Here is a 23,622-nt window from a genome sequence, read left to right as displayed (position 1 = left end):
AAATATATTGTATGTAGCCTACAATACACCATATCCATAGAGGTGATAGCTAATGATACAAGTTTAGACATATTAGCATAGAAATTCGAATCACTCGCTCCTATTTCATCTCCTCTCCTCAGAATCAGAATCAGTTTTATTCACCAAGTGAGTTTACACAAACAAGGAATTTACTGTGGCAGGAAGATGCATATGATAAACATATAAGAATATAAAAAGTAGAAAATGTACAACAGTCTAAATAATCCCCTCTCCCCTCCTCTCTTCTCCTCTCCCCTCCACTCCCCTCTCATATCCCAGCCTCTCTCAAGCATGTGTGGTCCTCTGAAAGAAAGTCTACTTCTGCAGTAAAGATGAAGATGAGCTCCTGTGGCAGCCCCCCTCACCAGCTCCACTGCTGCTGCCTCTCCTCGTTCCCCTGCTCCTCTCCTGCCTCCTCTCCTCGTTCCCCTGCTCCTCTCCTCCCTCCTCCCCTCGTTCCCTCCTCTCCTCCCTCCTCTCCTCGTTCCCTCCTCTACTCCCTCCTCTCCTCGTTCCCCTGCTCCTCTCCTCCCTCCTCCCCTCGTTCCCTCCTCTCCTCCCTCCTCTCCTCGTTCCCTCCTCTCCTCTCTCCTCTCCTCGTTCCCTCCTCTCCTCCCTCCTCTCCTCGTTCCCTCCTCTCCTCCCTCCTCTCCTCGTTCCCTCCTCTCCTCCCGCCTCTCCTCGTTCCCTCCTCTCCTCCCGCCTCTCCTCGTTCCCTCCTCTCCTCCTCTCCTCCCTCCTCTCCCTCCTCTCCCTGGGTGATGCGGATATGGTTAAGTGGTTTCATTTTTGGAAACATTGAGAATGTTACCTTCAGACTCCAACGGGAGGCAGGGCAGAGGGAGGCACAGGTAACACAACACAGGTAACACCGCACAGGTAACACATGGAGAAGTTGTGTTTCTCTGATGTTCCTCCCACTGCTAACAGAAGCCTTGCGGGGGCGGAGCCACGGAGACACAGCCTATCACCTGCAGCGGGTCAGAGAGCAGCTGAAGAACGGCTTCCCCACGGACACTCACGAGAACGGTGAGGTGAGGAGAGTTCTGGGTTCACAGCCGTTCTAGAACTTTCTCTCAAGAATGTTCAGCGCAACAGCTTCCCTGGGTGGGACAGATATGCAATTATCTAACGTTTATATAATGTATGCATGTATAATGAAACTTATACATGTATTGCATGTATAATGAAACCTGATTCATGCTTCCATCTCATCTTTTGTTGTTGGGTGTTCCTCATCTCTGCTTCTCCCAGGTGCAGGTCCTCTGCTTGGACACTAGGTGGTGCTGTTGTTTCAGAAGGCAGAGCTGATATCAGAGCGCACATCAGAAGAAGTCCCTTCCTCCACACAGGGATCTGGACGGCTAGTAGTTGTTCGGTCTGTCAGTCGATGAAGGACTGATCTCTGTGAGTCGACAGCATGGCACTAATCCCTGAGCTTATTCCTTACACTTCGTCTTGGATGCAATAATACCAATTTGCACTGACTGTACATTTTGATATCCTGCAAATATAAATGCATTCTCACTCAGGTATACAGCACCTGTCACGTGCGAACGGTGATATTCGTTGGGCTATTATTGTTATAAAACTGTTTTGGCATTTCTGTGTCCATGACTCTTTGTGGCAGGAATACGTTGCATGCAGTTCTGCACTTGTGATATTTTACTTTGAATAAAAAGCAGTGCAGATAACACCAATAGTGTTCTTGTCGTGAAAGTTCAGTCAGAACCATTATCAAACACACAGATACATCCATATTTAGGATGAATTATGAAATAGGCCTACTTATTAGAAGTGTAGCCTGGAGGTAACTTTATGACAAACCGACTAGTTGTTACAGTAAGTACAACTCAAGGAAAACAAACTTGATAATGGTCCTGCATTATTAACAGTTTCTAATGGAACAGCAGATTTCACACACCCCTGACTCCTAGAGAATTAGAGAAGTGTTCACAGATGGAACATGAACGTCCATTCCAGTGTGTTCACTCACTGACTCCTAAATTAACAATCAAACAAGGCGCAAGCTCACAAACATCAATCTTTAACTTTATTGTCAGTCCCAACAACAGCAGTCATGAATTTAGGTAACATGAATAAGTTAGTTCTCCTCTATGTAACCTTCAACTATGATAAAAAGGTAATTCCAGAATCATTTTGTCAGCTTTTTTCATTTCACCTGTACCTGCAGTATAAATAGTAGACATTTCTCTAATATGTTTGGTATTATCTGGCGTTTTGCCTTTTTGAATCTGTTGGCTACCTAGTCAATGAGTGCTGCCAGTCCACAAGAGAAAAGATTTAGCATGCATTCCTGACTCAACTCCTGGCCTTGTGCCCTAACAGTTGTGACAGTAAAATGAGCTACAGCACAGAAATAACAGTGCAAGTCTGCAGTTTCACTTAAGTGTAAATCAATAAATAACATTAATTGATTTACAGCTTCCATGGGCACATCTGATTTGACCAAGAGTTCTACAGAGTTCACTGTCGTCAGTTCAGCTGTGTCTTCTGGTGGTTTTCCATAAATGCTAAATGTTTGTTCTTAAAAACGAGTCAAATGTCTTCGTGTCGCAGAACCTTGTACGTGAGCCAGTAAAAGACGTTGAAGATCAGGAACGTGAGAGGGAACACGGCCCTGGAGATGGTGTCGATCCGCTTGGCCCGGTCCACAAAGCGCCGGCGGATCTGGTAGAAGGAGAAGCCGGGAGGGAAGTCAGCGAAGACGGGCGCCGCGTCCATCTCCGCTCCGTCCGACGACATCCCATAACCAGGGAAGTAGAAGTTCTGGTTCTGTTGGGCCAGCTCCTCCTCCTGCAGGAAAACACGACTCCTACCGTCATTCAGACGCAAATTTAAGTGTAGGTTAAGTGTAGGAGACGGTTTTACGTGTAACCATGGTGTGGTTTTAAGTAAAAACAAAGACGTTTTTCAAGGTGTACAGACTGTAATAATAAATGCTCAGGTCTACAAGTAAACAGACACATGCAAACCTGTTGAGAGGACATGTTTCACACTATGTTCACATTAAACACACTCCATGACATCTGACACATGAGGATTCTCCAGCTAGCGTTGAAGGGGCTGTTTTACCCTGGCGCACACGCTGCACGGCATGGGCGTGTTCCCCTGGGGGGCGCTGTTGCCTGGTTGGTGGTTCCCCTTGCTTTTGTTGTCACAGCCACCCTGCTGGTCAACAGCCGAGACACAAACAAACAAGTTCAGTCGGCAAATGCAGACATTCTGTGATTTAAATAGCCTTGAACGATGTAGTGCCTCTGTAGTTTTGTTTCTCTCTCGAGATTAAATGAATAATTTAGTAAGAAGCATCGGAATTATACCCAGTGAGTGAGTACTCAAAATACAGCGAGATCTGGGACTAAAGGTAAATTACAGAACGTTCTTGAAGCGTTATTCGATCGCAAATTCACATAGATTTGCATTAAAGGCGCTCTCTCCTTCACTAAAACTACACAAGTGCAAACACCTTTCTGAAGATATATCTTCATGAACAACGTCTCCAGGTGTTTTTCTTCCCCAGTTATATTGTTATTTTTTCCTTTTCTATTTTTTCTTCCTTTCAGTGAAGCAGAAAGCGAAGTTTCTAACCGGAGGAGAAGGAAGGAGACGATTTGAATTTAGAACAGGTCAGTGCTCTTTGCATCCCGAGGCATGGATCCGACAAGCAGCTGAACTGTGCATCTCCTGCACAACTAGGCATGTGCAACTGTAGGTGACAGCGCGCCCTGGGGGTGTGGCCGCGCGGGGGCTCGTACTCACGGGTCCCTGCCGCTGTTGTTCTTTCAGCTTTCTCCTCAGTCTGAAGAACTCTTTGTGTTGCCGTGAGACAAAATTAACGGCTGCGTACTCGAGCAGCGCGGCGAAGACGAACAAGAGACATACGGCCATCCAGATGTCTATGGCCTTTACATACGACACCTGCACACAAACACACACAGGCTCGCTATTGAAACGGTCGTTTCAGTGGAACTAAAACATTGCGTTGGTGAATTCCCACTTCTGATTGGTTTTGAAAATCTACGTTGGGGGGCACAATTACGTAATTTTTTTCTTAAGAGGGACACACACACACACAAGTTGTGCTGTAACACATAGCACACACATGTTAAACTTAAAAACGTGATGTCTCTGACCTTGGGAAGTGAAGCCCTTGAGCCGGAGCTCTGGGTCGTCATGGTGAGCACGGTGGTGATCCCCAGCCCCACCCTGGCGGGCGCTGCGTCCATATTGATCCAGAAAGAGACCCAGGATAGGATGACTGTGAGCAGCGAGGGGATGTACATCTGGATCAGGTAGTATCCCATCTGCCGCTCCAGGTGGAACTTGACCTCGATGCAGGTGAATTTACCTGACGGCGGGATACAGATTCATCAATCTCACATGCACTCGTTCGGTGGTGAGCTGTTACCCGGCAGAATTAAACTTGATGTCATGCTACCTGTGTTGTAGTACTTGGTGCAGTAGCCCATGTCCTTGTCCTCTTTCAGTACAAACTGAGGTAGCATCAGGTCGTCAGCCACTTGCACAGCGCCCACGTCCAGCCACTGGAATATCAGGTCATTCATTGTGTAGCCAACTGTGAACCACAAAAAGAGTGGTTGGAGAGGGAGGGCAGAGAGAGATGTTTCTGTCACACCGACAACAGAAGGCTGGACCGTGGGCCAGATTAGATTTGTGAAACCGACGACAGTGTCAGCAAGCAGCAAGTCGAGGGAGAGGACAGGAGACAGATTTAGACTCACAGCTCTCCAGCTGCATGGTGCAGATCTGACTGTCCATAGGGAAGTTCTTCAGATCCATTGGACAGGACAGGATCAGAGTGAGCCTGGGAACACAGGCAGACAATGAGAAGGGGAATCTGTGGAGATGGATGAAACAGAGATCACTCCCGCTAGATTTCTTCTGTGTGACCGCGTTCCCGCCCTCGTGTTGGCAGAGCAGTCAGTTTGTTTCAGATCTGAGGCCGAGGCTGGAGGTTTGGACCACAAGCACCAAGAGCACGAGGCACTGTAGGTCATCACCATCCATATATATGACCCTAATCTTCATCATCATCATTACCATCACCACCGTCAACATCGTCATAACCTTATACCATCAATATAACTCTAGTCCTCATCGCCATCGTAACCGTAATCCTAATCATCATCTCCATCACCACCATAGCTACTCTGGTAAGCCAGACCACCCTGTCAGCCTACATCAGACGAGCGATGCAGGACACGGAAGCACCGGCTGTTCCCCGGCTGTTCCCCGGCTGTTCCCCGGCTGTTTCCCGGGTGTTCCCCAGCGCCTAACTATCCCTCCCACCTGATACTGTAGAGGACGTTTCCGTTATGGAAGATGCGCAGCAGTTTGTTGTCCGTGGTGACCTCGTGAAAGTTGGCTCCCTTCTCATTAGCGAAGAACAGGTCAGGCTTCCAGATGGAGTCCAGCATGGAGGGGTCCAGGTCCAGGGAGTCGTCGGGGTACTCCTTGTAGGCCAGGCGAGGGTCGTTCCACTGCTGCCGGAGGAACACGTTCAGGCGATAGTCCTGCAGGGATCCACAGGGCATGTTTAGGGATGTTCAGAGGAAACTGGATTCAAGGTCCGGATGTGAGAAGATGGTGGTGGGGATAATGGTGATGATGGTGATGAAGGTGATGGTGGTGGTGATGAAGGTGATGAAGGTGATGGTGGTGGTAATGAAGGTGATGAAGGTGATGGTGGTGGTGATGAAGGTGATGGTGGTGGTAATGAAGGTGATGAAGGTGATGGTGGTGGTGATGGTGGTAATGAAGGTGATGGTGATGATGGTGGTGGTGATGAAGGTGATGGTGGTGGTGATGGTGGTAATGAAGGTGATGGTGATGATGAAGTTGATAATGATTCCTCACCATGGTGGTTTCAGTGATGGATCCAAAGCTGTTAATGAAGATGTTGCAGGTGACATTCACAGGAGGTCCTGAAAAAAATACATAATTCATCAAGTGAAAAGACCATGACATACAGACTGTCTTGTTTGTGCTGAAGAATCTCTCGCTCTCTTATTCAGACATGGCAAGATGCCCAGGACTGGATTCAGTTGTCCTTAGACAGACAGATGAAAATGGTTCTGTCATTTTCATTACATTCCTGTTATTATAGTGCTCCAACCAACACTCTAAATATTTCAGCGTCTCATTTTCTAAAAGGGTATGATTTATTGATTCTACTTAAGTCACATTAGGGTATTTATAGATGATCAGATGGGATTTACCCAGTTTGCCTTGATACATTGCAGGGATGTAGAGCAAGTATGAAATATAAATGAAACGTGACCCCCGAGAAATAAGGAAGAACCGTGTCAGAAGGAATCTGCTGGATTCTGCTGCCGCGCAAGCTTGTTTAAATGGGTCTCTGGGTTAACATGAAAGCCAAATGATGCGTCTCTAACTCACAACGAACGCATGGGGGGATTTCTGTGTGTAGCAAAAAACAATCACAGGCAATAAGTATCACGCTGCCAAGTTCAACATCCTTTGATTAATGCAAAACATCTCAGCTGAGATTTGCTCCGCAGAAGCACCTGTTCTGAGGGAATGAGGGTTCTGACCCAAATCCAACCCGTCATCGTACCTTTGAAGTTGGGTCTGATGCGGGCGTCGTACCCTGACGTCCGACCCATGAGTTTGTCCAGGAAGTCTGAGGGGGACGGAGGCCTCACTGCTCTGCTCGGAAGTTTCATCTCTTTACAGAACCCCAACCTGCCAGAGAAGGCAGTTAGTCTGCTGGTGCCACAGGACATGCAGTGTGTGCAGATGACAGCAATACTGTCAGTGTGTACCCACTGGTTTTAACTAGAGGTTAGGAGGTTAGGGGTTGTGACTTATGAGAAGACATCATGACTGGATGTGTTGGATAACTTCTTGTTACTATATGTATTAGTAATTTCTATTCATCCATAGTTATGTGGGCACTAAGGACACAGTTCTGTTTGTGAAATATCTAATCCGTTGGAGTAAATTGTCTGTTGTCTTTCTTCTGAATGCCCAAGATCTCTCCAGCCCAGAGATCGAGCTCTGACCACTGCTCTCAAACTTACGTCATAATCGTCTTGAAATGTTGAGCTAAATTGAGATTTGTTTTATGATTTAAATATTTAATGCGATGTAAAAGACAGAAAACATTTAGACCAATAACCACATCTGAGCGATATCCCGGTACGAGTAAGGAAGCCACACTGACCAAAACACTGGCCATTTATTCTTAAATAAATTGTATTTAATTAAAATTGGCATGGAAAATACAGTATAATTATATGTTTTTCTTGCAATGGGAATTAATTAAATGATGACTTATGGAGACAGACAGAAGTACATGAGATATATCAAAGTATCTTGCCTCAGTAAAAACTCTTAGTTCTCAGTTATTTTAAAGTGAGGAGAAAATACAGTTAATTTGTATTACCCCACCCCCCACTTCACTAACATGCAATATGTCATTTAAACAATAATAAGTACAGCAATGTATCTATCCTGTGGTCGTATCGCCTCTTACCTGCCTTGTAGGAAGCAGAACGACGGGACCCAGACCGCCCACAGCACATGCGAGAGCATTCTCCACAGACAAACTCCACAAAAACTAGAGGAACAATGTTGTTTAAAAGTCAGTGAGTGGCCAGTGACCCTGGACAGATGAGCCTGTGAACCTCTCTCGCTCCCCTCTCTCTCCGCAGGTGGATGCTGCAGGACACAGCCTCTCTATAATTCAGTTGTGGGGGAAGTTTTGCTGTTTCAGTGTTTGTGAGGAGGGCTACAAGATGTGTCTCTCATGGCCACATGCTTCAGGAATTCCAACAGGAATATTTAAAGAGACAGCTACCATTTTTAGACCTTGCTTTTTCCTCAAGACTCAGGCTCTCATGCTTATGACAGCCTCTGATTTTGATGAGCGGTTTAGATTCATAGCCAAAGCTGTGGTTGGCAGTGGAAGAAATTATTTTAATTTGTATATAAAAGTCCAAAACCAGAAAAATAGTCAAGCACATTTAAATTATTAGCTAAATTATACACTTTAACTTTCTTAATTATATTACAATATATAAGTCAGTTTAGAACAAAAGTTACATTTGAAAATTAGTCCTTCATTCAAATTTTTCTTCTGAAGCATGGTAATTTGATTTAAAATTCAAAAGAAACCACTATCACACACACTCATCTCCTAGGCCAAGGACAGAACAAGGAACAGGATGTGAAGGGTATTTTCAACTTGCTGAAACAGAGACTAAATATGGTCTTTGATCTTGCATTATCAATGTTTAATTCAGTTCATTAAAATTGACCCTCCCTTACTCTTTGCACTAATTGCTTCAGGCTTGTTGAACAAGGCTAATATATATATGGAGCAACTTTCAGTAAGTGAATCCATTTATGCATTTATGAAGAAAAACATTTCATGGCGTTTTCCTTCTACAGTACATCGTCATGCGGACCACATTGTGAACTGTTACTGTACCGTGAACTCTGAAGACGAACGTGAGACCACTCCTTACTCCCATGTGGGGTCTTTCTGAAAGGGAAAGTGTGTCCACGGACCAGAATATTGTAAAACCCTGCATGTGAAAGTGTTTCCATAAAGGATAAGTAGGCCAGCCTTAATTTTAATGTGGAAGTTCTCTTCAGAAACAAACTCGAGCCCTACTTGCTGAGTGCTTGTGATGGCGGAAGCAAGCACAGGTCAGGCGCCCTACTCCACAAGGCCATCTCCATCTCCTCTCACAACCACCGACCCAGATGAAGCTTACCGTTTCCCCGCAAGACACACTCGCCCCCTCATCCCCTCCACGCCAGGATGAGGCTGGAGATGTGAAGTCACAAGAAGGGAGGAACCAGATATTTAATTCAACCAAACAGTGTCTCTTCCACTTCGGTGAACTCTAGCAGAAATACTAACCATCTCATCTGGGTAGGGAAGTCACTGCAGAGATGACAGGCCTGCAGGCTGCTTGAGATCACAACACATCCAGCTACCAGGAACATCATACGCCTGAGTCATTCAATCCATCATTCAAATGATTTCACTTTAAAAATATCTTTATTGCGGCCGTTTCCATGATAAGCCGCTTTGATCACACTGAGGATAAACACACATCTCCGAGGACATTGTTCGACGAGCAAAACAATTTAGAGGAGGGACAGAGTCTGCTTAATCACAGGACGCAGCGTGAAGGAGGCAGGGCAGCATTCTTGAGACGGATTGAATATCTATATCATGAATAGAAAACAAAACGAAAACAGCTGTACCTGAAACAAATGATCAAATTACGAAAAGAAACCCCCCCCCCAAGCAGTGAAATGTACAATTAGCAGATGTCCATAAAGATTCTTCTTTTTCCAACTGCATCTTTGCAGGTGTGTGTGCGGGAGCCAGGCGATGACTGAGAAAGTTCAAAGCCTTCATGAGCAGAGACGACGTCCTCTCATTGGCTCAGTGGCAGCCTCCACGGAGCGCGCTCAGTCATCGTGAATGTTGAAGAGCTTGGCAACCTCGTTCAGATCCGCGTGCTCCTCGCCATCCTTGATTATCTGAGGTGACAAAACAGGCTTTCAAAAGACGACAAACGACTGTAATACTAAAAAATTAAAGTAAAGCACACAGACCTCATCTGAAATGTTCTCTATCCCTTAGCAACATCGACAGCCCTCCCTCCCCCTCCCCCTCTCTCTCCCTCTCATTCGCATGGGCGACCCTCACCTTTCTGGCGATGGGCATCCTGTTGAAGACGTTCCACAGGATGATGCCGACCACCACCTTGTCCCGCAGGTAGAAGATCACCCCCTTCCCGTAGTCGTCCTTCTGCTGCAGAGGGGCGGGGGGCAGGGTGGAGGACGCCACTGGGCTGCTGGCCACCGCCTCTGTCTCACTCTCAGACCGGATCCCGGTTCCTACAGAACCACACACACACGTCCACACACCGTTCCTCCCAAAACTGACGTAGTTCCTACGTACCTCAAGTGAGGGCCTCTAAGAGCAGGGTTAGGTAACACAGGGCTAGCTAATACAAGACAACGTTCCCCAAGTTCCTACCCGACATCTCAGCGGCGGCCCTGGGCGTGTCCTTGGCGGTGGCCTTGGCGAACACGCCCACGGTGGGCAGGCTGCTGTCCACGATGCCGATGGCCTCGTAGCCCACGTCTGGACCCAGGTCGCTCCTGCGGGACATCACACTCTTACAGCTGGGTACCGGTCAGCGCTGCGCTGCCGCCTACTGTGTCTAGTGCACACACGTGTTTCCAGGAGGAACATAGTACAGTCTGGTCTAGCTGTATGTGAAATGACACAAAAGCCCTGTACCAAGGGACCACGAGAGAGCAAGCTCCTACCAGAACATGGACTGGTGCCAGTAGGGCTTGTTAGCGCCGGTCATGTTCTCCCCGGCCAGCCGGCCGCTGACCACGGCGTGGTCGTGGTGCTCCACCCGTCTGCGGCCCAGCCTGATGTCGTAGAAGCACGCCGCGTCGCCCGCCTGGAGACACAGCACAGCACTGGAGCCACAACAGCAGACCTACAGGACCCTGAGCTCTCTACCACCCCCAGGGCCTGTTGTTCCTCCTAACACGTGGAACTCTCTTTTGTTTCCATTAGGAAATGCTCTGCTGTACAGTACTGTACTGTGCTGTACTGTACTTACCACCCAGATGTTTGACCTGGCCTGCAGCTCTGCGTTGACCCTGTAGCCCCCGAAGTCTGAGTCGACCTCCAGCCCTGCGGACTTGGCCAGCTCCGTGCTGGGCTCCAGCCCCACAGCCGCCACCAGATGATCCGTCTTCACCTACACGCCCCCCAGACACGCCACACACACAGAGAGGTCATTATAGTGATAATAACAGGCTTCTTTGAGTTGTGTTTTTCAGGGTTTGCGACGTACCACACGGCCATCTTTCAGTTTGATCTGGACCTTCCCATCATCGAAGCTCACGTTCTTCACCAGCGCCTCTGTGATCACCCTTACCCCCTCTGAGGAGCAGAGCACACAGCCAGTCAAGCAGCCTCCAGACACACGCTGGGAAACAGCTCTGTCACCCCCCACAGCAAGAGAACAGCAGCATGTGTTTACCACTCTTGACTTTCTCCGTGGTCCAGTTGCTCAGGTATTCCGGCAGCACCTTGCCCATGTTGCCCTTCTCAGGATACATCTGGACCACCTCCAGACCGTCTTCACTGGCTGTGGAAAACATCAACAACACGAGCGATACGCTCACATGACCTGGTTAGAACACGAGCCCCCAGCACGTGCTGCTGTCAGAGGATAATTTGCTGCTAGCTAACTCTGTCTGGAGTAATGACTTATATGTGCGCTGTTACTGAGAAAATACACACAAAAAAATGTTTTCGCCTCAGGTCTTACATCTCCTGCCAAGGGCACAGGCCAGCTCACTTCCCAGGAACCCTCCTCCAATGATGGTTATGGATTTGATCTCTCTGGAGACCTTCTCCAGAGCCTTAAAGTCATCCACCTAGACATGGGCAAACGTCCAGAACTGCTCAGTGAGGGAAAGACCACTTTGTGATTTATTAGAAAATGTTCTAGTTTAACTGTCTTGTATGGTTGTTTCTACCGTTAAGAATGGTGATTTTGGAACATTTATACTGCGCCTGTTTTTCCTAGTCTGAGACTGAACACACTGTGGTTCACAAGCAACAGCTCCCCCTGCTGGTAGAAAGAAGAAATAAACCCCTAAATTGAACACGTACCTTTCTGAAAAGTGTGGTCCTCTTAGTCACTTCCTCTCCAGCTCTCTCTATTACCTGCAGGTTCCGGGGCACACCACCTGGAGGACAGACCATCAGAGCTCAGTCACATCACCTGTGCTTATTACAAATCAAACCTGAAACTTCAGCTTCTGGCTAACAGGTGTGTTTATGTCTTACCTGTTGCAATCAGACACTTGTCGTAGGAGATCTCTGAGTTATCACTGAGTCTCACTTTGTTTCCTCTCACATCCATGTGCACCACCTAGGAGAGAGAAAGAACAAGAAAGAAATAGAGAGAAAACAAAATAGAATCTTTTTAACTTGAGCTAGAAAATAAACTGTCTGTGGAGATGTACAGAAAGGGCTAGTTTGACAGGAGATGTGATGACATGTTGTGATGAGAGTTTGAGATGTGATGTTGTGATGACAGTTTGAGATGTGATGTTGTGATGAGAGTTTGAGATGTGATGTTGTGATGACAGTTTGAGATGTGATGTTGTGATGAGAGTTTGAGATGTGATGTGATGAGAGTTTGAGATGTGATGTTGTGATGACAGTTTGAGATGTGATGTTGTGATGAGAGTTTGAGATGTGATGTTGTGATGAGAGTTTGAGATGTGATGTTGTGATGAGAGTTTGAGATGTGATGTTGTGATGAGAGTTTGAGATGTGATGTTGTGATGAGAGTAAGCGACCTTCTTCCCTGTCAGCACGGCGACCCCTCCGTTCTCCGCCTTGTCCAGCTCCTCAGGGCTGACGTAGAACGAGGGCGGCTGGAAGTAAATACTGACCACACACACACACACACACACACACACAATCAGGTTGTTGTTCTTCAAAGCAGTCCTTCTCAGAATGCAGCAGACATTCACTCTCTGAACAACCTCTGAACACCACACATCAAACGCTGTGACCTGGGAGTTACAGCGTGACCCCGTTTACTGTGGTCTTCAGCCCTGGTCTTCAGCCCTGGTCCTCAGGGCCCACTGTCCTGCACATCCCAGATGCTTCCCTGCTCCGACACACCTGGTTCCAATAAATGGGTCATTATCAGGCTTCTGCAGAGCTTCTTAACAACCCATTCATCTGAATCAGGTGTGTTGAAAGAGTGAAACATCTACGACGTACAGGACAGTGGGCCCTGAGGACCAGGATCGAAGACCACTGCTGTAAACTACCGGGCTCCGTTCAAACGAGGAGGGGTTTGATCCCAGCGGCCCAGCGTGAACCCACCTCCTCTCCTTCCCGTTCCACTGTTTGAAGCGCAGGGTGTCGGTCACCCCCGGGTCGTCAGAGAACCACAGCTCCTTGGACAGCGGGGGCCTCATATACGGGAGATCCCCCTCGTCAGTGACTATCAACACCTGGACACACACACGGTACACGTCATAAGGACGTTCAGATGTTAACGTTAAAAGGTGGGAATCGCTTCCTTTGTCAAGGTATTCATCTAATGGAACTCGGGGCTGGTTCCTGACAGGAGAGCTCACTGACCCTGGCTCCTGGGTCCCTGGCCCGGATCGACCTGGCAGCTGCGAAGGAGGCAGTGCCCCCTCCGATCAGGAGGTAGGGGGCGTGAGGGGGGACCGGGAGGGGGGCGGGTGCAGGGGGCTCAGTGACAGGGGCGGCGCTGGGTTCTTCTGCCGCAGCTGGGGGAGCAAAGAAGAGAGATCACCACACAACCTCCTCCCAGGGAACGGACAGAGGCAGCCACAGACACGCCGCCTCACAGGACAGACAGACGGACTGAACCATGTGTCTGGGATTATCGGTAGCCGTATGGATGAAATGTTTCAGCACGTATGAAGCTAGTAACCTTAAGGAGGGATAAAAGGAAAGTGAAATGGGGTCAAAATGGTAAATAGGTTCATGTGAGAGCTTTTAGCATTACCAAGAAACACAACACACAAAGCGATAACCTTAAACTGGGGGGGGAGAAATGAGGACGAAACCATGACGGGCGTCAGACGAAACGAAGAAGAAATGTGTTGGAAGTAACGTTATCGTGTTCAGTCTGCCCATTCCCACTCCAGCTGATCTGGAATCAGGTCTTACCACTCTCTGTCTCTGCTGCAGACTGAGGCTCGGAGCTCTCTGCAGGAGGGCTTTCAGCTGCTGGCGGAGGCTCTGTCAGCACAACCGGAGCATTAGGCAGGGTAGTGAAAACTCAACGTGCTTAACGAAAACAAAGACCATCTTCATGCACCTGTCCGAGCGCTTACCGCTGTCCACTACAGGAGACTGTTCTGTGGGCTCCGAGGAGGGCGGTTCTGCGGCTGTGTCTGGTTCTGGAGCACAACAGCAGCACTGAGAAACAGCCGGTTCCCTAACTGCTGAACTACACGTGAACTCTTCTTCAGAGTAGCTCTGTCTTACCGCTCTGCGCTGGGACAACCGGCGGCTCAGACAGATCCTCCGGGGGGGATTCTGGTTCTGGTTCCGGTTCTGTCAGCATACGCCCATTCAGATTTTTAAGAAATAAAGCCTGCTCCTTTCTCATGCAAACTAAGACGAGGTAGTATTTCTGGCCCTGGTCTTACCGCTCTCTACCACAGGAGCTGCTGCAGTCTCGTCTGGCTCTTCTGGGGCTGCTTCTACCACTGGCTCAGCGGCTGTTAGGGGGAACCCATAGCCCACAATTAGAATGGTTTCTTCTTTACACATCTAAGGAGGGGCCTTCTCAGTCCGCCTTACCAATCTCCTCCTCTACTGTCGTGGCAGGATCGGGTGATTCCACAGCAGTGGCTTCTGGTGACGTTTCTGTGTCAGTATACCAAATAATATTTTTCTTTATCAAAAAATAAATCGACAGCGAAAGAGAATATGTCTTGATCTCTTGTCGGGTCTCAATAATCTTCAGCTGCAGGGATGTGCTGCCAGTGGGTGGTGCTGCAGACAAAACTTATCCTGCTAAACAGAACATGTTCTCTTTTCCATCAGTGCGTCACTCTCACCTTCAGGGGAAACTGCAGCAGTTTCTACAGGAGCAGCTTCCACATCAGGAGGGGTGTCTGTACCAGAACGGTTCAAGAAAAAGGGAGAAAAGCTAAAGGCTCCAGAAAAGCGTGTTTGAGGAACGAGAGACGACCTGCTGTCCTCCCGACGCGAACAGAAACATCACGGGAGAACAGAATCCACCAAGTCACAAGGTGAGTTTTGAGAAGCATGCGTTTTAAAAAGTACGTATTTTCAACTACGTTTGGTAAATGGAAAGAACGGTGATAGCTGAGAACAAACTTTGAATAAAGTTTGAAAGTTATCATAGAGAAGGAAAACGTGTTGTCGAAGATTGGAGGGAGAGAGGCAGACGTGCAACTAACAGACCACAGACACCAGTCTGCAAACTCCACAGACAGCGCCACCACCACCCTGTGTTTAAAAGGTTTCTTAGAGTCCTGTTCAATCTCTTTTCCGTAATCCTTCTGCATTCATTCCCAACCAAATACTTTGACATTTGGAGACAACTCAACGGCAGCTTATGGTGGGGCGAGAACCGTAAGAGGAGTTTCAGAGATGCATGAGACCGTAAGAGGAGTTTCAGAGATGCATGAGACCGTAAGAGGAGTTTCAGAGATGCATGAGAGCAAAGTAGAAGTAGGATCTTCCCATCAGTGCATTCAAGTTTGACAGGAAACAAACTTGCAGAAGAGGAACGTGTGAACGTGTGAAAGTGTGCTCTAGGGTGAGGATGCATGCCAGTGGGAAGAACAGAGGGTGGAAGACTCAACCACCAGGAGCGTGACACATGCAGGGCTCAGGACAAGATGTTAATAAATGCTATATTTAAATATTATTAGATGTTAACTTGTGCCACGGAAGCTATTCCCAGCAAATGCAGTGAGAACAGAAATAGCTACAGTACTGTGCAAAAGTATTGGACGCAAATAAAAAATTTACAAAAGTAAAGCTATATTGCTTTAAAATAAAGAAATGAAAAGATTATTTCTCAATGTTGAACTAATACAGAAGACTAAAAAATACATATTCCTGAAAATATTCATGTTGAAAATCTTTAGGGTGCCTAAAACTTTTGCACAGTACTGAAATTCAGCCTGCAGACTGACACATCATGAAGGTTAGAATGGATGAGGAATATCTGGCTGTCAGGAATCTATCCATACACAAATACATCTATAGTCTATGTGCGTGTCTGTACAGATATATATTTATCTATCGTTAGAACCTGAGGCCTGTTCCGTGGTTTCACTGGGGGGGTGTTCCTCTGGGGCGGGGAGGGTCTCCTCCTCGGCGGGGAGGGGGGATTGGCTCTCAGCGTGTTCCTCTGGGGCGGGGGCTGGAGGGGATTGGCTCTCAGCGTGTTCCTCTGGGGCGGGGGCTGGAGGGGATTGGCTCTCAGCGTGTTCCTCTGGGGCGGGGGCTGGAGGGGATTGGCTCTCAGCGGCTGGAGGTTCAGAGCCCAACACGAGGGGCTCTTGTCAGTGGAAGATCACACGCACGTCATGTGTTAGCCTAGCACACACAGGCCTACTGGTGAGCACACACAGGCCTACTGGTGAGCACACACAGGCCTACTGGTGAGCACACACAGGCCTACTGGTGAGCACACACAGGCCTACTGGTGAGCACACACAGGCCTACTGGTGAGCACACACAGGCCTACTGGTGAGCACACACAGGCCTACTGGTGAGCACACACAGGCCTACTGGTTGAGCACACACAGGCCTACTGGTGAGCACACACAGGCCTACTGGTGAGCACACACAGGCCTACTGGTTGAGCACAAATAGGTCCCTTAGGACAGGGCGGCCAGGCCAGACAGCAAAAGCCAAGGCAGGGAGACTAGAGCATGAAGCTCATTAAAGACCACGATAGAGCAGTGTGGATGTATCTACCAGTCCTGCTGTACTCAGGAAACTCATGTACAGATGTATGTGTAGGTTAACTGAGTCATTCAACAGCATCATTGCAACACTAGTGAACCCTGCAATGAGTGCGGTTAGGTTCACTTCGAGATTGTGGAACCATTGGCGTTTTAGTCTATACGCTAATATCTGAACATTCTTTTTGTGTATTGTGGAACTGACTGTTGTAGTCAATTATTATAGTATGTGTTTTATCTTGTATTTGTCTGTCTTTTGCCATGTTTTGTATTGTGCTATGGACCGTTTTTTGTGTGTCCGTAATAAAGATGAGAGGGCGGTAAGGGAATCGGGCTAGTAATCCGAAGGTTGCCTGTTCGATTCCCGGTCATGCCAACTGACGTTGTGTCCTTGGGCAAGACACTTCACCCTACTTGCCTCGGGGGAATGTCCCTGTACTTACTGTAAGTCGCTCTGGATAAGAGCGTCTGTTAAATGACTAAATGTAAATGTAAAGAAATAATAATAATAAAGGCTAGTTAATAAAGCAAAACCACACTGAATATTGACTTCTTAAGATTCACTTAGTAGTACGTTATGTTCAATAAATGGGTCTTTATTAATACATAGTTAACAGAGATTGCACTAGCAACTCTTTGAAGCAGGTGTCCCTGCATTGACCTCAGAGTAGATATTTGGGGGTTTGGTGAACTTGTACATCTCCACTACCCACTGGTGTATCCTCCTCATGGGAAGCGTTTCAGAGCTGCAACATCTCAGGATTCATCCAACGTCATAAATAAGATTATCAACTGTGGTTTAAGTTATCTATATATTTAATTATTTGACATTGTTAAAAAGATGACTGGTAGTAACTTCTATAAATCAATAAAAACTCACCTTCAGTAGTTTCAACAGCTGGTTCCACTGTAAGACATCAAATGTAAACAAGGATCATCCTCAAAAACTTTCTTGTCTGACAGTACAATCTTCAACATGACAGGTTGGGTACAAGAAGAATGGTGCCACTGATCAGGCTCTTCTGTCACATCAGTGCAGATAAGAACTGATTACCTGGTGACTCCGTTGACAGGTATGTTTCTGGCTGATCTGGGGCAGACTTATTTGGTCTGGAAGCTATTTCTTCAAGTCGATCATTATATCTATCTTTGTCTCCTTTGATGGTACGGTATGCCTGTTAAAACATGTTCATGACTTTGCATTAAACTTTTGACAACTTGGTTTATGGTATTTGGCAAGGTAAATGTATAATACAAATAGCAAATTAGACTGAAATGAAGCAGCATTGAATTAAAACATCATTATTACAATAAACATGAAACAAAACCGGCAAATTCACTTGACAATCCAGATGTGTCTATTAAATATGGCTCTTTGAGCTCGTCTGCACCGTCAACAACAAAACATACTCAAACCTACGACTACAACAAATACGCCATTATTGAAATATATTTCTGCTCAGGGTACTTACATATACTCCTCCCCCGAGGCAGGCTGCTCCTACCAGGAGGAAATAGATTTTGTTTTCGTTGCCACCTGCTGGAGCTTCTGATGACATGCGTGCCAGAGGAACCAAGGCCGGGCTTCTCTCGTTGTTCAACACTAATTCAAAACATAATTTTAGGTTACAATGCAGCATTTATTACGATGCAAGTGTATGATGATGTATTTGACGTGCAATATTTGTGAGCGCATTCTGAATACGAAATAAACAAATATGTCCGTTAACCTAACATAGCCTTAATGTCATAATGCCACCGCTGGCAAAGTTTCGCATGTTCCAGTTGTCAAAGTGCATTTAAAGCTAGCCAGCCCCCAGTTCAATCACATATTTACCTTTAGTTAGCAAGTTCTCATTTATTTTATTTAAATAAAACGTAATACCATATTGACAACTCATTTCAGACTATACAGTGAGCCCGCGACGCTTGACCAGCACCACGTGGATAACTTTGCCTTTGGTGGTGGTCAGTGTGCACACATGACGAGAAACGACCTTGGGCTTGCAGGAAAGCCTGCAATATGACAGCGCCACGTTTATCTTGCTATCTGAAAGTAAAATGTGTGGCAATCTTGAAGTTAACTGAATTTTTTGCTTATTCATTCATTGCTCAAATTGATAAAGCCGGTGTTTTATAATGGCCATGTGGATTGGTGGGTATAGAGTCCCTAGATAACTAGCTAGCTAATAGTTATCTGAACTACGTTATTTATCTAGCTAGCTATTTAGCAAGTCGCCACACACCAGCAAGGCCATGTCCGACTTTGTCATGCATTAAAATCAAATATCCCATTGACATTATCTGTTAAATTGTTTCCTAAATCAAGAGCAGTGACATTAGCTAGAGCTAGCTATAGTGTGTCTCACAGTGCTTCGTTAGCCAGGACTCGGAACAAGCTAGCGAGTGCAGACTGTACTTGCCTGCTCTCCTTGTGTTTTGCCGGCACAAAGTGGAGGAGGCTCTGGTGAGCGGGGCCAGCCTTCTCCACATCGTTCTACACTTCAGCATTATACTAGTGGACTGGGGCTCTTTTTGGTAGAAACTTCGCTACCTAGCCAGCTACAACACTAGCTGTTCTATGATCACTGAATAGCTCCACGATAGCTGCCAGGCTAACTACCAGGCCAGAGACAGCAGGTCAAGTCAACGACAACGGATTCAAGGACCCTCGGATTGGGTTATGAGGTGAGCGAGTAGGAGGGGCTTCCGTTTTTGTGTCACCTCATTGGTTCACAACAGCAGTCATCGCGATGGTGTTAGCCACTAGACTAAAACGAGCATACTCTGTAAACTACAAGTTCCCGCCCTTCTCACAATGTAATTGGTGATTCCGTTTACACATGCGTATTGGTCAACTCCTATAGGCCATTTCGCAAAATGGACTATCCGTTCTTCTGAGGGACACTTTCCTGCAGATTGCTCTTTATTGCCTAGTCGGTGTCCTAGTCAAGTCAAAACATGGCCCATTTTCCCCAGACATGGATCAAGCCGAGTCCTAAACTAAAAACCTTTTATTCAACAGAGATCTCTATTTAATTTCTATCTTACTTTAAGACTAGGCTTAATTCATATCTGGCAAACTGGACCTAAATGAATACGGTTTGGACTGTGGAATAAACGTATTTCTTCTGAAAAAATGCATTGTACCCATTAAATGACTTTTAGATTTTATTCAAAGTTCAGAAAGACTGACAATAAAAAAAGAAAAGAATGTTCACTATTTCTATATAAAAGTACATTGTTTTGAGGGATAGAAAAGTAAAGCCTGTACAGAAGCAATTTCCATTAGAAAATGCAACAAAAAAAAAATCTAAAGAAATTCACAAAAATAAAAAATGACTTGTGACAATGAGATTACCTACATTAAAACAAAAAAGTCCCCAAAGATCCTGACAACTTCCATAGTTAATAAAAAGACACCTTTAAAGCATGACCTTTAAAATGCAGCCAGGTACATGAAAAACGTATGATAAAGCAGACCTCAGAACCTGCGTCGCTTGTTAAGACCAAAATCAGCCGGGCCTGGAGGGCCCCTTGGGAAACCGGGCTGGACCCCCCCAGGCATGTTGCTGTTCCCCGGCCCCCCCGGCCCCTGGCCCTGAGGGGGAGAGAGAGGGGGAGAAGGCATGTGTCATCATTACTTCGCTTGGCCCAGTCACAGTCTCTCTAAACTCAACGCTGCTGACTAAACAAGACGTTAAAGTTGAATGAAAACTGGTTGTGGTAATGTGAGGTAATGTGAGAACTAAGAACAATGCTCAGTAGTGCATGGCGCAAGGTGACCTTTTAAAAAGGCAGGGTAGGTAAGTTCTGAGAACCTAGAAATTTTGGCTGAATGAATTGGTTGCTATCAGGATGTGAAGTTAACTTCAGCAAATATGACCACCAAAAAAAAAGCATCTCAACATTACCAACCCGGCCTTTAATTAATTAATTAATATATATATAAATAATTGTATTTATTGGACAATACCATCAGTGGGGCGTTCTCGGCCGGCAGGTTGGCAGCTCCGGCAGGTACGGGGTTCCCACCCAGCGAGTTTCTGTTTGGCATTCCCTGTCCTGCATCAGAAGACAGTGAGTCAGACCAGGGACATCCAAACTACACCACAACCCAAACAGCCCCACATCAAACACCCTTACCAGCCATGTGCATCCTCATCTCCTGCTCCCTCTGAGTTCAACAGAAAACACAAGACATCAGACAACGTTCCACGAAAAGATTCGGAACATAGGTATGAAAACTGCAAATCTGTCCCCCTCAAACTTCACTAAGAAAATTCTATTTATAACATCAGTATATAGCCACACCCTCAGTTAATATGAAAAGCTGTCCCACCCACACCTGAAAAAAAACCTACCCCCCTGTTGGGAAGAACCTAGAACGTAGGGAATGGTATTCCCTCTGACTCACGTTTTCCGGAAAGTTCCCCTTGAAGCCCTCCTGCCTGCGCCGCACCTCCTCCCCGTGGAGCCTCATGTCCTCCTCCCGCCGGCGGCGCTCCTCCTCCTGCCGGACCTCCATCTGCTTCCTCTTCTGCAGCTCCTGGTTGTGCTGCTCCTCCATCCTCCTCAGCTCCTCCTGGCGCCTCAGGAGGTCTGCCGGCAGGAAAAACATACATTCAGGGGTTTCTCTCCCGCAAAAATACTTAATATTTAAACTCAAAGACTAAAGAAAGATTTTGGCGAAATTGCACTTTTATAATACCGCACAAATGAAGACAAAATAAATTAATATATAAGGCATTTGTGTAAAAAAAAAAAATCTTGGGTACCTAAGACTTATGCCAACACCAAAACATATTTCATAGCCCAGAGTCTGCCCTGGTTTTCCATGGGTGTGACAACGGCCCCATACGCACCCTGCCTCATCAGCATGACCTGGTGTTCATGCCTGGCGGCCTCCATCTCTGCCTCCAGCTTCTCCTGGGCCTCCTTGATGTTGCGGTCCACCTGCTCATACTGCTGCTTCTCCATCTCCATCAGGGCCTTCCAGCGCATGGCATACTCAAACTCAAACGACCCCGGCTGGGCAAAACGCGGGGGTTGCTCTCTCTCCCTGGGAGGAAAGATTGAACTTGAGGTTAAGACTTTGGGTTGCCTTCAAGATAAAACATACATCATAATTCACGTTTCTTATTTATAAAAAATATATATATTTATATCACATCTGAGAAACACGGGTTGATAAATAGTGGTGACGTACTTGTGAAACTGCTGGTTTTTGCTTACAAGCTTCTCTGGCAAGCCCTCATCCTCATCAAACTGATCCATTGGCTCCACTGTCACCGGTCTAGGAAACCTACCAAGCGTTTTACTGTTGTTAAAATCGACTTACTTCAGACAGTCAATTCAGCTGAAGGAACGTCATTAAATGCTACCGTTCTAAACCCCATCCCAATACTCACGCAGTCAGGAGAAATGCCCCATCGGCACAGCGGTCCAAAGCCTTCCTTGCACCTGGCTTCCCAGTAAATTCCACAATCCCTTTTCCTGTGGGTCTTCCTCTATCGTCTACTATTACTATGGCCCTCTCCACCTGGCCGAAGACGGAGAACGCTTCTTCCAGGAGCTCGTTGGATACAAACTGTGGCAGGTTTTTCACAGTGAGAGCCGCTCCGTGCGTCGCAAATCTCACTCGCAGCTGCCTACCTCTGAATTGGGTGTCATCAAGCTCGGCTTTGGCAATATCTGCCACCGTTTTGGTCTCCTGTTGGTAAGAAAATTGTCAATAACCTATGTATAAAATATCTGAAAATTAAACCAAGACTTTAGCCTACCGTTGAGCAGTTAAATATTATTGTGCTATAAAATGGATGTTAGGCCATAAAACTAAATTGATATCGATCACCTTACATATGATTACTCACCAGTCTAATAAACCCGAAGCCCCTGTCTTTATTGATGAAGATTTCAGAGGCCTTTCCGTACTTGGAAAACAACTTCTCCACCTCTTGTTCCGTAACCCCAGTCGGTAAATTCCCAACGAACAAACGACTGCGCTGAGTATAAGCCTTCTCCCCAGGTTTCCTGAAGTTCTGTAGATCTATAGTCAAGCCGGCATCTAGGAAGAAGCAAAATGAAATCACATACGTTGTTCCAAGGCTTAAAGCTGTGGTACTAGTAGTGTCTTAATATCCGTACAAACTTACTATGACTTCGCTCCTCGTTAGATAGTTCTGAATGCTGTCCATTACTATTTGAAGGTCCGGGTTTTTTCTGGTCTATAGGGCCGGACTGATCACCGCGCGGACCCCTGTTCCCTTGCATCTAGCAGGATTGAAGCGAAAAATCGTCATTGGCATTTACAAGCAAATGCATTCATAGCACTTCCAACCAACTGGGCCTTATGCTTTTGTAGCTCCTTATCATACAGAAATTACATTAGATGCATCTTATGAAAATACATACGTATAATATATATTCTTAAAATATTTCAGAACGTTTTGCAGAAAAACGTTTCTGATTAGGTGAGCTAGCTACAGCACCTAGCTTCGTCGGTACACATGCAATGATCTATGGCCTAAAACTGTAGATAGTGCTAGCAAGCTAATTTATCTAGATGACCATCGTCAGTCTTCTCATACAACACCCACAACGAAATTAAAGACAACTCACGTTAACTATTTAGGGTTGGGAACCAAGTAACGTTACTCGATATCTGACGAGAAGCTAATTTAGCCTAGCTAGCTAAGAAACCTACTTTGTTCTCAATTTTCCTTCTAAGCTAGTGTGGCTACTGCTAATGCTGGCAAGGCTAGCTACTTGTGCATCACCACATCTTACGTAATACATTCAATAACCCGCCTTCGATGTTTCTGATTGACTAGCTAGCTTGCAATGTTTTCAAATACAAACGTACCTTTGCAAAATCAAATTTGTTCAACAAGCTAGCAAGATCACTGTGGTTCCAAAACCGTCGCAGGTCCTTACAAAGGACTAGCAGTAGCAAGTAATTTCAGTCCGTACCACACACCCCCAGTCCACCAAGTGGTATGTTCGTTTTTGCAAAGGTAC

At 46.4% G+C, this 23,622-nt stretch overlaps 3 protein-coding genes and 1 long non-coding RNA gene across 11 annotated transcripts; 1 reads left to right on the top strand and 3 right to left on the bottom strand.

Moving 5' to 3' along the window:
• Positions 1-679: 679 nt before the first annotated feature.
• Positions 680-1,675, top strand: LOC136963080 (uncharacterized). Its single transcript, XR_010878966.1, has 3 exons — positions 680-872; positions 952-1,050; positions 1,276-1,675. It is a non-coding gene; the product is annotated as an uncharacterized lncRNA (long non-coding RNA).
• A 382-nt stretch (positions 1,676-2,057) lies between these two features.
• glra4b (glycine receptor, alpha 4b) lies at positions 2,058-7,780 on the bottom strand. Of its 5 annotated transcripts, none has more exons than XM_067257081.1 (10): positions 7,565-7,780; positions 6,644-6,771; positions 5,923-5,990; positions 5,356-5,579; positions 4,788-4,870; positions 4,484-4,621; positions 4,179-4,393; positions 3,805-3,963; positions 3,118-3,213; positions 2,058-2,838 (listed from the first exon to the last, which is right to left on the bottom strand). In XM_067257081.1, the coding sequence occupies exons 1-10, from the start codon at positions 7,621-7,623 to the stop codon at positions 2,581-2,583; spliced, it is 1,428 nt and encodes a 475-aa protein (XP_067113182.1). In that variant the 5' UTR covers positions 7,624-7,780; the 3' UTR covers positions 2,058-2,580. The 5 variants fall into 5 exon arrangements, with proteins under 5 accessions (XP_067113182.1, XP_067113183.1, XP_067113184.1 ...); XM_067257082.1 differs by having other exon boundaries at positions 3,118-3,210; XM_067257083.1 differs by having other exon boundaries at positions 7,569-7,621.
• Positions 7,781-9,081: 1,301 nt separating this feature from the next.
• Positions 9,082-19,233, bottom strand: aifm1 (apoptosis inducing factor mitochondrion associated 1). 4 transcript variants are annotated; one of them, XM_067257115.1, is made up of 25 exons: positions 19,026-19,218; positions 18,075-18,205; positions 17,657-17,777; positions 17,483-17,509; positions 16,146-16,193; positions 15,945-16,055; positions 14,716-14,772; positions 14,456-14,521; positions 14,302-14,373; positions 14,138-14,206; positions 13,984-14,049; positions 13,817-13,888; positions 13,256-13,410; positions 12,995-13,125; positions 12,457-12,547; positions 11,939-12,023; positions 11,762-11,838; positions 11,415-11,523; positions 11,124-11,231; positions 10,935-11,023; positions 10,698-10,838; positions 10,390-10,532; positions 10,094-10,218; positions 9,761-9,951; positions 9,082-9,591 (listed from the first exon to the last, which is right to left on the bottom strand). In XM_067257115.1, exons 1-25 carry the CDS (start codon positions 19,111-19,113, stop codon positions 9,520-9,522), a joined length of 2,445 nt encoding a protein of 814 aa, XP_067113216.1. In that variant the 5' UTR covers positions 19,114-19,218; the 3' UTR covers positions 9,082-9,519. The 4 variants fall into 4 exon arrangements, with proteins under 4 accessions (XP_067113216.1, XP_067113213.1, XP_067113214.1 ...); XM_067257112.1 differs by lacking the exons at positions 14,716-14,772; positions 15,945-16,055; positions 16,146-16,193 and having other exon boundaries at positions 19,026-19,217; XM_067257113.1 differs by lacking the exons at positions 14,456-14,521; positions 14,716-14,772; positions 15,945-16,055; positions 16,146-16,193 and having other exon boundaries at positions 19,026-19,217.
• A 533-nt stretch (positions 19,234-19,766) lies between these two features.
• On the bottom strand, positions 19,767-23,587 carry nono (non-POU domain containing, octamer-binding). The gene is made up of 10 exons (XM_067257213.1): positions 23,468-23,587; positions 22,758-22,875; positions 22,476-22,669; positions 22,014-22,315; positions 21,812-21,907; positions 21,468-21,664; positions 21,020-21,204; positions 20,749-20,779; positions 20,579-20,667; positions 19,767-20,203 (listed from the first exon to the last, which is right to left on the bottom strand). The coding sequence occupies exons 2-10, from the start codon at positions 22,873-22,875 to the stop codon at positions 20,087-20,089; spliced, it is 1,329 nt and encodes a 442-aa protein (XP_067113314.1). The 5' UTR covers positions 23,468-23,587; the 3' UTR covers positions 19,767-20,086.
• Between the last annotated feature and the right edge of the window lie 35 nt (positions 23,588-23,622).

Source organism: Osmerus mordax, chromosome 19, assembly GCF_038355195.1.
Source record: "Osmerus mordax isolate fOsmMor3 chromosome 19, fOsmMor3.pri, whole genome shotgun sequence".
NCBI classification, from domain to species: Eukaryota; Metazoa; Chordata; class Actinopteri; order Osmeriformes; family Osmeridae; genus Osmerus; species Osmerus mordax.
The sequence above is the reverse complement of the archived record's forward strand: the minus strand, read 5'-3'. Positions and strand labels throughout refer to the sequence as shown.

Coding starts and splice junctions, on each gene's coding strand:
- glra4b (XM_067257081.1), bottom strand. CDS start 7,623: ATGCTCTCGCATGTGCTGTGGGCGGTCTGGGTCCCGTCGTTCTGCTTC. Junction 4,394..4,483: donor CACCAAGTACTACAACACAG/GTAGCATGACAT, acceptor TCCCGCCGTCAG/GTAAATTCACCTGCATCGAG. Junction 3,214..3,804: donor AACAACAGCGGCAGGGACCC/GTGAGTACGAGC, acceptor GCTGTTGACCAG/CAGGGTGGCTGTGACAACAA.
- aifm1 (XM_067257115.1), bottom strand. CDS start 19,113: ATGCTGAAGTGTAGAACGATGTGGAGAAGGCTGGCCCCGCTCACCAGA. Junction 16,056..16,145: donor AGCCGCTGAGAGCCAATCCC/CTCCAGCCCCCG, acceptor AATCCCCTCCAG/CCCCCGCCCCAGAGGAACAC. Junction 14,522..14,715: donor TGCTGCAGTTTCCCCTGAAG/GTGAGAGTGACG, acceptor ATACTGACACAG/AAACGTCACCAGAAGCCACT.
- nono (XM_067257213.1), bottom strand. CDS start 22,875: ATGCAAGGGAACAGGGGTCCGCGCGGTGATCAGTCCGGCCCTATAGAC. Junction 21,665..21,811: donor AAAAACCAGCAGTTTCACAA/GTACGTCACCAC, acceptor CTTTCCTCCCAG/GGAGAGAGAGCAACCCCCGC. Junction 20,204..20,578: donor CCGAGAACGCCCCACTGATG/GTATTGTCCAAT, acceptor TCTCCCCCTCAG/GGCCAGGGGCCGGGGGGGCC.